At 44.4% G+C, this 13230-nt stretch overlaps 1 protein-coding gene across 1 annotated transcript in view; it reads left to right on the forward strand.

The window, feature by feature from the left end:
- Window positions 1–9606, forward strand: part of grin2db (glutamate receptor, ionotropic, N-methyl D-aspartate 2D, b) — a gene marked incomplete at both ends in the record, with an annotated part of 34515 nt that extends 24909 nt beyond the window's left edge. Inside the window, 2 exons of the mRNA XM_080501102.1 lie at window positions 4626–4861; window positions 6409–9606. Coding sequence (XP_080357228.1) covers window positions 4626–4861; window positions 6409–9606 — 3434 coding nt within the window. The remainder of the gene's footprint in view (window positions 1–4625; window positions 4862–6408) is intronic.
- Between the last annotated feature and the right edge of the window lie 3624 nt (window positions 9607–13230).

Genomic DNA, 13230 nt, shown 5'->3' on the forward strand with positions numbered 1-13230 from the left:
TCTCTTTCTCCTGCTCGAAAAGGCTTTAGTTGTGTGAGTCAGTGTTAAAAAAAAAAAAGAAAAAAAAGTCAACTTGTGCACTGACAGATTTACACTTATCACAGATTAGCTGAGACTGACACAGAAAGTGAAGGAATGTGAGAGGAAATACAACCTGAAAAATACTCTGAACATAGTATGTTTGCCGGGGGGATAAAATCCACTGAACCAAAAGAGAAAATAGACTGTATTATTAAATAATTGACAGTTATGAGAGCAATATTAGTCTTCCGTTTGTCTTATTTGCTCACTTGTGTCCAGGATTAATCAGCGAGCGGACGGTTCCTTGTGTTTGACAGAGAGAATCTGTTTTTAGAAATAGTTGTCAGTACACTAATTCTTGATTGTCATGTTACAAAGTCGCCACACGCATTTATTGTCTCAGTCGGATGCTGCTTTTGCTTGTCCTCATATTTTAAATCAGCTTTGCTTATGGCGTGGCGGACAAAGCCCTTTAGCCGTTGCTGGCACACAGAAACTTTCCCAGCTTACACACTGATAATGTCAATTTAGTGCCAAGATCTATTAAATACGACTGGCGTCTGGAGCTGAATAGCTGGACCTGGAGAAGGCTGCGTGTGTGTGAGTGTGTGTCTGTGTCTGTGTCTGTGTCTGTGTCTGTGTACAACCAAAACAGAACGCCCAGACAGCCTTGACATGCTATGTTTATTTCTTTTAATTCCTGGTAGACGCCCTTGTCCTCGCTGCTGTTCTGTGCAGCAAAAACCTTCAACATCAGCTGCGCACGCTGCATGGATGTGGTTCTGTGGTGATGTTGAATGCTGAAGGTTGTAGTTGACGGCAGGCATTTTTTGGAGTGGATTACTAAGGAAGAGGATTAGTTTGTTTGGATGTAGAGAGAAGTGAACGGGTGGGGGGGGGGGCTCGCTCACATTCAACATGCCCTTAAAGGCTGCATCTCCACAATCACCCTGCGGCTCAAGAACTCAGCATCACACCTTCAGCCGGGCTAAGACATGTCACGGTGTTACATCAGTATTGTAGCAATGCTGTGTCGAGTCCCATCATTTTGCAATGGCGTTACGTGATAGAAGAGCACTGGAGATGTTAATCACTGCTTTCTTAACTCTGTCAGTGTGTCGTTCTCCTTGTTGCTGCCTCTGGTGATTCATAGCAGAGCTTCAAGAGATGGTCCATTGATCTCACTACAACTTGTTCCCTGATAAACGCAAAACTGCTGAAGTACCCAGATTTCTTTCCCCCTTATCAGATCCCTTTCCATTTTTTTTAAAATTTTGCATAGTATCATAATTTTGATTTCAAGGATATATTATTCATTGAGTAGATATTAAAAATGTGAGAAGCTGGGTCAGTTCTTGGCTGGGAGAGTGTTTTTATTTTATTTATTTATTTATTTATTTTCTCGAGATCTTGCAAATGAACGCTGGGAGATTTTTCATGTTGTGATAAAAGCACAGGACTGTACAGGTCATGTTTTACTGCTCAACAACTGTCTCTGGACATGTCTGGCATCTTGCCACATTTGGCATACTGCTAAAGCCTATGTTCGTGTGGGTACTCACACATTTACACGCACGCACGCATGCACGCACACACACACACACACACACACACACACACACACACACACACACACACACACACACACACACACACACACACACACAGGCATGCACAGATTCCGTTATTAAATAGTGTCTTTGTGGTGCATGCCAGCTTCGTGTTTGCAGTGTTGCCAGCTCTACCTGACCCGACCTGCCAGGAACAACATAGGTGGAGTGTGAATTTGACACACCTGTCAGATTTGGCAGGCATGAGCTGGCTGTGACTGAAAGGTAGAGACAACTGCCATCACAAAGGTCTAAGGGGGGGAAAAGAAATGGGCACAGCGATAACGGAGAGAGATTTAAAAGAAGGAGACGAAGAAGCACAAGATGAATCACTAGAAGTCAAATGGCAGCAACAGCAGGAGATGAGACTTAGGACTCGGAGAAAGGATTCAGCTGAGACTGGTGGAGTGGAGGTGGGAGAGGAGACTGCCTGTTTATCAGTAGCCTTTACTAAGACACTTGCTGTTTTCACATCAGGCTTCTGTTTTGGCGCACAGCTGCGACTGAAGGTCAATGACACCAATAAATCCTATGTAGTGAGTCGAGACTCTGAAGTCCAGAAAACAGACCTTGTGTGTCTTGGTGTATACAATACTGTGCACAAGTTTCAGGAGGGTATGAATGAAAAAGCCTGAAAGAGTGATTTATAAATACTGTGCTAATACAAATTAGATAGTGAATTAGTCCGAGACTATCAGCATTTGGTGTGACCACTCTCTGCATTCAAAGCAGCATCAGTTTATCTCAACACTCTTGCACACAGCTTCTGACGGACTTTCCCAGTGGTTGTTTCAAACCATCATGGAGAACTGAGAATAGATATACTCTGATGTAGTAAGCCTTGTCGCTTAATGTAAACCTGTTTATGCTCAACATCGAGGCTCTGTGGAAGCCACACCATCGCTTGCAGGAGTACCTTGTTCTTTAAATGGAGAATAGAGTTGGTAATAAACTCCTGGTGTTATATGTTAGATAAGTAGTATTATTTTACCTCAGCCTAGAACTTTTAAACAACTATACGGATACATGAGCAAACCTGAGACAAGGAGTTGTTACCTGATTCTGCCAGCGTGCTGCCGAAGCACTGCGTCCATCTGTTGCTGTAACTGTAGGCCACGGCCGATTGGCTAATGATGTTCTACAGGAGACACATTATCCAGATCACACAGATGACTGGATCAGCTTCATCTAAGCTACGCAAGCAGAGCTAATGATGGCGCAAATGGAAAGGCAAGAGCTTGAGTCTTCACAGATCAGTGTGGTGTTGCAAGATGTGTGACTTCTTTGCTTTAAAGCCCTGCTCGACCATTTAATTTGAAATAGTTCAGAATATGTAATCTACAGTTTTTCAGTCTGGGCACACGGCTCTTGCAGTGCTGTTCATCCTGCTATTGTTACAGGGTTACAAAATTCCTTCGTGAGAAAGGTTTGATGAATGCTGCGCCTGTTGAATCCTGAACGGCATCTTCTGGCTGTCCATCAATGCAGTTAAACCAGCAACTCCTGCAGCTTTTCATGGGTTCAGAAGGGAAACTCAAATCTGCCCGGGCCAGTTAGATCATACCTGAAAAGTCAGAGTTTTGTATAAAGTGGTCTTGCCTGGTTCCTTGTAGGTTAATAGATGGGAATCTTGAATCCCCAAGAGCTTACCACCTTGATGGAGATTCTGACCATCCCTCCAGCACAATTAAATGATTATGATCTTTCACTTCCTATGTTTTGGTCTTTTCTTTTCAGCTCTCTCTCTCTCTCTCTCTCTCTCTCTCTCTCTCTCTCTCTCTCTCTCTCTCTCTCTCTCTCTCTCTCTCTCTCTCTCTCTCCATACATTTGCCCTCTTCTCTTCTCTCATCCACCTCCAATTGGAGGAGTGGTCCACTGTTTGTCATAATTACACAATCTCAGCCTTTCGGTCTCCATCTCCGGTTCCCTTCTTCCAGCACAGTCTACCATTCCTTTTCTCTCTCATTTCTCCTGACACGAGAAAGAACACTGTTCCCTCTCTTTCTTTATAACCCATTCTTCCTAACTCTCTCATTACCTCTTGCTCCCTCTTCCCCATGCTTGCTTGGTTTATCCAACCATCTGACAGTGGCTCCTGGTCTCTTTCTACTCCTCTGCTCATTTACTCTGGGTTACAATGTTGAGATTAGGTTGTCGATGCCATTTTACTTCTCAGGGCTGTTTCATTGTTTTGGACTCTCTTTCCCTCCATCCGTCTCAGTGTCTATTCGCTTTGTTACTTAGGAGCAGTGTTTTTTTTTTAAATGACCTTTGACCTTGGGGAGTCACCTTGGATAATGTGCAAACATCTTCAAACTTGTTAATTTGTGATTAGTAATAGAATTAATATTAGGATTTCAGTCTCCTTGTGTCTCCTATACCTATACCTGTCTATCTACCTGTCTTGCTGTCTGTCGCTTGCCCGCCTGCCTAAATGACCATCAGATATAAATCCTAGTCAACAGCAGCTGCTTTTACATGGTTACTTTTTTTGCCCATCAGATTAAGTTCTTTCCGATTAAAGAATCTGATGTGTTTATGGTTTATGACATGTACATACACGGTCACGTCATGACGTTAGGTGAACTTAGGGGAAAGTTCTGACTGTAGGACAATAACCATAATAATGACCATCATTGCATCAAAACCCAGACTACACCACCTCCTCCGATCCGATCAAAATTTCAATCAGATTATGCAAATAGGATCAGATTGAAGTGTTCATATGGTGCAGAATTGAATTGGGTCGACAATTATTCGGGCTAACTGCGGTCTATGTAACCACAGCTAATGTCCCTCGCCTTGTGTTATTAACCCATTATTGTTTGCAGATTTCTGTCTAACTTTCCTTTGTTGTTGGGGACAAATTACCTGTACCATTGTTCTTTACAATATTTTCTTGGATTTCTCCCTTCATCCTACTGTCCTACCTCCTTTTGACCCAATTCACTTCCCGATCCTCCCCATTTCAAACCCTACTCATTCTATTTCCAGATGAAATTGAGATGCTGGAGCGCCTTTGGCTGTCAGGTATCTGCCATAATGACAAAATTGAAGTGATGAGCAGTAAACTGGACATTGACAACATGGCTGGGGTCTTCTACATGCTGCTGGTGGCTATGGGCCTCAGCCTGCTGGTATTTGCTTGGGAACACTTAGTCTACTGGAAGCTGCGCCACTGCATGGCCACAAGTTCTGGCAAATTGGACTTCCTCTTAGCAATCAGCAGGGTAAGGGATTTTCTTTGTGTAGTTTTTCATCAACACAGCAAACATTTTACTTTTTTGTTGCCATTCTGGATGTTGCATGTTTCACACATGTCCACAGATACATTTTTAGATAACTACTGCAGTTTCAAGCTCTGTTTACATTTGCGCAATTCCTTGTTCCAAACCAGAGCTATAAAAAGGAAAGTTACCAATCCACATACACATTATGACATTTTAGCAGCAGATTAAAAGATGTGAACAGAAAGCCTGTGGACATCTAGTATTTTTTTGACATATCTTTCATAGCTACCACAACAACGCCAGGTGCATTGGTAAATGAAATGTAGTGTATAAGGATTGTTGTGGTGGTATTTTTACCAGCTGATATTCCACCTACAGGTTAAGTAAATTAATGACCGAATGTAAACGCCAACATATATTTGTTAGAAAACCAAGTTAAGCTCTACTGCAATGTTGTTCTTCTTTTCTTGTGTTTGCAGACTTCAGTTCTATAGCCCTATGGTATACATGGAAGTATACTATGGTTCCAGCAGTTTTGGTGTGTTTGCTTGGTGCACACCAGACTCTGGATTGAAGTGTTCAGAGTAAAGCAATTATAACACATTAATACAGTCCTCTAAGTTAGCTTTACTTGGACCAAACTATACAACTGTGAACTTAACCTCAGTGACATCTGATGGTGAGGTTGCAGATTGCAACCTGCTGAATATTCCTGCACTCACCATCCTCTTTCATGAGTGTAAATTGGCTCCTAATGTAATTATAAAGGAAAAACAATCCTCTATCTTGTCTAATAAAACCATTGTTTAAAGCACGACATCCTATTTCTGCAAATAAATCCCTATTACTAAAACCCATTTCCGTGTGCCTCTCAAAGTCCCAGGAATGCAGTAGTAATTAGAATGCTGTGCACGTGTCCAAATGAACACATGTGTGAGCCTGTGTGTTCCTGCCTATGTGGGCCCTTATCCGTTACTGAGTCTAAGTGTTAGAAAGTCTGAGGTCTGGGGTCAATTCAATTCCGCTCAGTCAATTCAGAAGATTAATTGAAATTCAATTCCGCTCACACCCAGGATATCCTATTCCTTTGACAGTGACCTTGACAGAAACTACCCGCACCATATGCATGTGATTATTGTAGCTTCTCTGACAATTTAGTGTTGTTCTCTACTAGTGTTGTAATTTATGCATTTATGTATACAATTTCATTAGCCACACAATGCAAAACTGTTCTATAAATAATATTGGATGTTTATCTGAAAACAGCAATCTTGCATTTCTTTTGAAAACTGAAAGTTATTTGGAATGCTCTTTTATTATTTACATTCTTTTTCACTCCGCTTTCTCGCTTCCTATCTTGCATAGACACATTGTGTCTCCTTTGCACTTAAACATCACATTTGCATCTTGTTATTATTTCTCAGGTCTTTATTGCATCATCTTTAAACCACCGTTTTTATTTTTAAAAATACTGTTCAGTTTTTATCATGGTGTTATTCACTTGGAAAGTGATTTTGTGCTTAGTGTTGGTTTCTTCTTTGTTTTAGGGCATGTATAGCTGCTGTAGTTTTGAGGATGAAACGGCGCCAGGTGGAGCTAAATCTTTGCCCACGCATCATCACACTGCAATGGTTACTGTTCCATCCCAGTCACATGTTGTCTCAACAACTATGTCAAACCCAGTCATTGCCATGGCGCAACAGCAGCAACAGCCACAGCAGCAGCAACCACAGCCTGTCTACAAATCGCCTCTGCCAGGCTCTCCTCCCACCGTGGTGCATTCTGGAACAACACTGGGTCCCTCCAACACCCCCATTGCAGGTGCACCCCTGCCTTGTTCCACCTTTCTGCCCCGGCCAGACCGCCGACTGGCAGTGGTGGATCGCTGGAGGCTGCCCAAATCTGCTACAACAACCAATCCAATGGCTGTAAGGGGGGCTATTACTGACATTGGACCTTTTGCTCAGAAAGTCCCACCAAATTGGGCTTCAACTGCTGGAGGGGGTGGGGGGCTTGATGGCTATAAAAGGTACTATGGTCCCATTGACCCTGAGGGACTGGGGCCCTGCATGGAGCAGCAGGCAGGGTCCCAGACCCCCAAGACTATGCCAAGGGGCCACCCCCAACCCCCTCCAGCCAGTGTGGCCTTCTATTCAGAGAAGGGCGTGGACCACGGGGTGGGGAAGAGGGTGGTGGGAAGTGGCAACGGAGGTCAGGGGAAAGGGGCTGCTAAACCTTTGGGTACTCCCAGACTGCCTCCTAAGAGTCAGGCCCCTCTGCCTCCTACACCCCCGCTGCCACATCCCTCTCCCCCTCTCCCTTCATCCTTCTGGAGGAAGCGAAGGCCCAAGAAGCCCAAAGAGCCTGGAGGGCCACTGTACGAGAACATTCTGCCCTTGGGGCGGAGGGGAGGAGCACGAGATGGCGTGAGAGAGGGAGGAGGGAGGAGGGCACGCCCCCTCTCTCCCCCGCTCTCACTTCCAGTACCAGTACCCCTCAGCCCCTCTTATACTCCACCTTCCCCTTCTGCATCCTTGCACTATACGTCCTCATCCTCTTCGTCAACCACGTCGTCCACATCCACGTCTTCATCTGCCTCGTCGTCTCGCTCCACTTCTCCCACCTACTCTTACAGCTCATCCAGGAGCACACGAGACAGGACTGGAGCAATGGATGGAGAGGATGATGATGATGACGAGGAGCTGACAGAAGAGTCAAGTCTCCTTTTAGGGAGAGGAAGAGAGAGGGAACGCTCAATCATCCGGCCTCGTTCCCTTAGTCACGGCCGCTTGCCACCACCCATACCCCCCAGGAAACCACGCACATCCTGGGGTGACAGAGAAAGAGAAAGGGAGAGGGAACGAGGGGGAAGCCAACTGTCACAACTCCAAGAGTGGTGGGCGAGCTGGAGTGAAAGAGAGAGAAGTGGGGCGGGTGGAGATGCTGACAGGCTAAAAAGGGAAAAGAAGAGAAGAAAAGAAAAAGAGAAAGAGAAGAAGAAAAAGAAAAAGAACAAAAAGAGGAAAAAGCGGGAAGAAAGAGAAAGAGAGCGTGAAAGAGAGAGAAAGCGCAGAAAGGTGAAAAAGAAGAAGAAAAAGGCACTGAAGACTAAGAAAAGAAAGAAATCAACTGGAGGAAAGCGTTCTGAGCCAGAGGAGGGAGATGTAGAGCAAGAGAGGGAAGGAGAGGGAGAAGAAGACAGAGACGGTGGAATACAAGACTACTCTTCATTTTCTGCCCAATATCGGAGTGTGTTCGGGGAGAAGGGGCGGGATTCTTGGGAAGGTGAGAGGGATAGAGGCAGGAGGGAAGGGGAGGATGGCAATGACAGGGAAGATGAGGACAGCAGCAGAAGCAGGGAGAGGCGTCCCAAGTCCTCACATTCTCATACCAGACATCGTACCCCTAGTAAGCGTTACCCTAACCTAAACAAATTTCCTGCCTCTGTCAAATTTTGGGTGAATGGAAGAGGCGATAGTTCAAATACTCCTGCAACACCCCTCCACCCACTCCTTCCATCATCCAAGCGGCGAAGAAGTAGTGGGATGGATAGAGATGATAGTGGTAGACTCGGTGAGCGCCGTCCTTTGTTAATGCATTACGAAAAAGAGAAAGCACAGACCAGAGAAGGACTATCTTTCCATGAGTGGGACTCAGAAGATGATGATGATGATGACGATGATGATGAGGAAGAAGAAGAAAGAGATAGGGTGAGGGAGGAAAGGGGAAGAAGGGCTGGTCGGGGAGCAGTCTCTGAATCAGAGAGGGACAGGGCAAGAGTAGATGATAGTTACTCAGATGAGGGCTCATCAGGGGAGTTTGGTCGATTTGAGAGATACTGGGAGGGAGAACCTGGAGGCAGCGGCACTGGAATAGGAGGTATAGGTGGTGGAGGCTGGTTCTTTGGTACCTACCCCTCGAGAGAAAAAGGCGGCAGCATCAACAGCCGAGATGATTCCTTATTGGGAACTCGGGCTGAGGGATGGATCGGTACTGATTTTTGGGGATCAGGTCCGGGTGTCGGTTGGGGTTCAGGGGGAGGGAGTGGGGGTTTGGGTTCCCAGTGGCCAACACCCCCAGCGGCTTTCCCTCCACCCAGACGATACTGGTCAATGGACAAGATTCCTGTCAAGGGAGAAAAAAAGTGGAAAAGTGGAGGAGGGAAGAGCAAAGGCCGATCTAGGGAACGAGGGGAGGAAACAAGGGCAACAATATGTTCCTGTAGCCTTTACCCACAACCCCATCCGTATCCACATCCACACAACCGCTCACACACATCCCACTCCAAGAGAGGCACCACAGTGCTTTCCCATAGCCAGGAAGAGCTTCTCCCCCACTGCCACAGCTTCAGCGGGGGGTCTCGACCCAAGCCTTTGCCCCCCAAGCCAGATCCTAGTCAGGCCAAATCAGGCAGCCAGTCTAACCTCAGCCTCAGCACACAGCCCACAGACCATCCACCTCAGCCCTCGCCGTCGCCGACCCAGCAGCCATCCATGTCTCCCACCTCCCTCCCGATGCCCATCCCACCTCCTCCCTCATCATCTTCTGTGTCACCACCAGCAGGGGTAGGGATGGCCAGCCAGGCCCAGGCTCAGGCTTCAGCCAGTGCCAAACTCCAGTATCAGAGACTGCGCTCTGTGCCACAGCCACGGAGGTTCTACTCTCCCCACCTGCCACTCAAAGCCAAGAGCCTTTGCTCACGTCGAGGGTCGGCCCACTTCTCCAGCCTAGAGAGTGAGGTATGACAGGGGGAGAGGAGAGAGGGAGACGTGGGAGCGAGCACCACTGCTACCGAGAACCGTGGTGCCACGGCAGCTGGAGCCAGGGACAACACCAGAGATATGGCTGCCTTGGTGACCATCGGTAATCAACTAGCAACCATCACTACAGGGACTGATGTGGACAGTAGTTCTTTTGCTAACACAGCCATGTGTGAGAACAACACAGCTGCCACCCGTTCCATTGTACGCGTTCTAGTGAGGGCAACTGTGAGACGCCACACCAGGGTGAGCTACATCCCTTTGGATGGTTCCCATGACGACGAGAGTGAAGGTGAGGCTGCTACACCGGGGACAGCAGCCCCAGAACTTCTCCTCTGCTCAGAGATGAGCTTTGTGATGTCATCTTCAGTTCTCCTACCCTCCCCAAGTAACAACTGCGGATAACAGTAGTCTCCAATCTGTGAGTAATGATGTCATGTCTGCACATATATATACACACACACGCGCACACACACACACGCACACAGATAATATGCTCAAAACGTCTCCCTCCCTCTGGCTTTGAAAACACACCTCGGTGGGACGAGAAGACACCCACCTTCTCTGAAAAGATGCCAGTGTTTGGTCAATAGAGTCTGGCTCCCTATCCTCATTGGCTGTTGGCTTTTGAACTGGACCTGTGGACTGCTTCATGGTGATGGAGAGTACCCCTCTTCTTCCCCTTTTGTAAATCAATTGATATGAAAAGCAATGCAGTCACCTCTCTCATGCACTGCCTGATCACTCTTCACTGGGCAGTGAGGACAGTGCTACTTATTTGCCCTTTGACCTCATGACACCATCCGACCCATCTAGCTCTGCCCCAGGACCATCTACGTGATGTCATATTTTACTAGAAACCCTTTTAACCAATCAGATTGAACATGAAACACTTCTCCTCTGCCCTGTTGGAGCTTGTCATGTCACTTCTGGTGCAACCAGAACTTGAACACAGTTGAAAATCAAAATATTTGAACAAAAAAACTGAACTTTAAAAAGAAAAGTAACAATAAGAACAAAAAAGACATGTAGCAGATTTTCTTTTATGTCTGTCTTTTATTTTCTTTCTTATTCAGACCTTTCTCCTCATTCCCTCTTTTTTATTCTATCAGTATATTTCTCTGACTGTATTTAGTGTTTTAACAAAGAGGAAGCTGGATGTGGCTAGTGTTGGAAGTGGGAATGACTCAATAGCAGTGCCAAATTTTCACTCAAGAGCTTTTAAATACAATTGGTTTTCAAGTAATTTCTTTTCACTGATCAAGTCCCATCTTTCCCTTCCACGCATGAACAACGCATAATTCACTCTCATGAAAGTGGATCAAGGAGATGATTGGTGCAATATCTGTAATTGGCACTAGATGGCTGCATAATATTCAAATAAGCTTTTGAGACAGTTGTGCAACAGGGTTGATGGTGAGTTTAATCATAGTAACTACATGATACAGAGCAAGGGATGTGCAGCTATGAACTTTATTACTTTTATGAAAGTGGACAGTCAGGATTTATTCAGAGAGACTGAGGGGAATTGCAATCGAGTTATGTACATTGTTAAAAGCTCTCTTAGTATAACATTTTATGCTGCTACGGTGTACTTTGGCAGAGTTTTTAGATGATGGATTATATGAAGCACAATTCCTCATTGTATTTTTCTGACATATGTGCCACAATTGTAAATGCACAATCTCCAGGTAATATATTTTGCTGATATTCATTCTATTGGTGTCCACTCATGTTGCTGATCAAATTCACTGTAACCAAGGTTCGAATAACTAAGTACCAAGACACTTGTGCTAAGGAAATAGTCTGCTTTGACTGTTTCCTTTTAACAAATAGGACTGAATGCTATACTGTGAATGTTTTGAGGTGCACATAGAGTAGCTGAGACTTCACTGAATGCAGTCAGTGATAACTCCTGTTATCAAGATTATCAGATGACTGTTTTACTCTGAGCAATATTCCCACCTTCAATGTGACAGGGATGCAATGGCACATCTTTTTGCATCCATACACTGTAGTTGTTCCTCTATTTTAAATTGAGATGAACCAAAGTAGGATGTTCCATATATTGAGTTGTTGTTTTTTTGTTGGTTTTTTTGTAATGTGTGGGATTGTTTTAATCTAATTTGGTCAGCAGTAATTGTAATATCTTACCACCACTACCGCACTCTATATGAATAATTTGATACGAAATGCTACATGTGTAAGAGAGAGTCGTAATTTGTAGCATTGTTACCGTCTGTGAGCTGTGCCAAAAGCCATCTACTGTGTAAACTGTGCCAGTATTGCAGCGCTTACATTCTCCAGTCAGCATATTCACCTCATCTCTCACACTAAGACCAGCCACAGCCCAGCTCTTCTTCTATTGTAGTTGAATGTAGCTTTGACATGATGTAGCAAAAGAACACCTACTTTTAGACTTTGTAGTTTTTTGGATGCTGTTGATAATGGCTAGAAGGAGGTTGGGGGTGGGGTTGACCTTGCGATGTGAGGGGCTGTGCGTTGTGTTTGTGCATGTCGTCACAGATCGAAGGGTTAGTCGACCTTCTCACTTTCCCCTTTTTAACTCCTTTTCGTCTTTCAATGAGGCCAGACTGTATCTTTTATCTGCACATGGATTGCTTTTTTCTAAGTCTGCGTGGGGCTATTTTTGAAACAATCTATCTTTGTTTTTAGAGAAATGCTTTTGACGTTTCCCCTCCTTTGGAGAGAGCCCCAGAATCATTGCATGTTTAGATGAATGAAATCTCAAAGATTTGTGGTGGGAGGGTTTTTTCTTTTGTTTTTGTTTTTTTTAGTTCAAATCTAGCAAATGCCTAGGACCCAGGACAGCCACCTTCCAGAGAGGTAGTAAGCTCGCTGGACTCTGCACCCCAGCCGTGGAAACATGGGCAACAGTTCGACTGCTTTCTTTGTAGTAGAACACAGTTATTTTCCACCAACCAACAGGGCTTAAACCTGGTATGTCATTGAGCATTATTGATTTCTATTGAGGCGCTAATACTTAAGTCTGTGACTGCATGAACAGAAGTGACTCTTAAAAACCCTCTGCCGTTTTTTTGTTTGTTTAATTTATTTTGTTTTATGCTGAGAAAAAGAATATATTAAAATATACTATGTTTTTGAGAATGTACCATGTTATACTGTGATTTAACTGAGATATTTTATTGTATTCAAATATCATTTGAATTCTATCATTTATCTATAAAGAAATATATATGTACAAATAAATATATACATATATATACATACAGGTATATATATATATATTAGTTAAGTTTGGTATATTTGGAGGAAGTGTTAGATGAAATAGTTTTAAATGTTTTAGCTTTGTAGCGATTCTAGACACTGAAATCATTTTTGAATTTTGATTCCTCCTATATGACTGTGAAGACATTAGTGCCTGTGACAAAAAAGACAAGTAAAAGTCAAAACTCTCTATTCATCTGTATCTACTCTAGCTATCAGTCTGTCACTCCTCTAGTACTACCTAACATTAAGTTTTTTCACATCTGCTGCTTTAACACATCCGTGCGTGTCTCTCGCGCAGTCTGCTGTCTCTTTTTCTTTCTGCTGCGCTCCTCTGCAGCTCATTTCTTCTGGTTTCCA

This window comes from Blennius ocellaris (genome assembly GCF_963422515.1).
Source record: "Blennius ocellaris genome assembly, chromosome: 8".
Classification (NCBI taxonomy): domain Eukaryota; kingdom Metazoa; phylum Chordata; class Actinopteri; order Blenniiformes; family Blenniidae; genus Blennius; species Blennius ocellaris.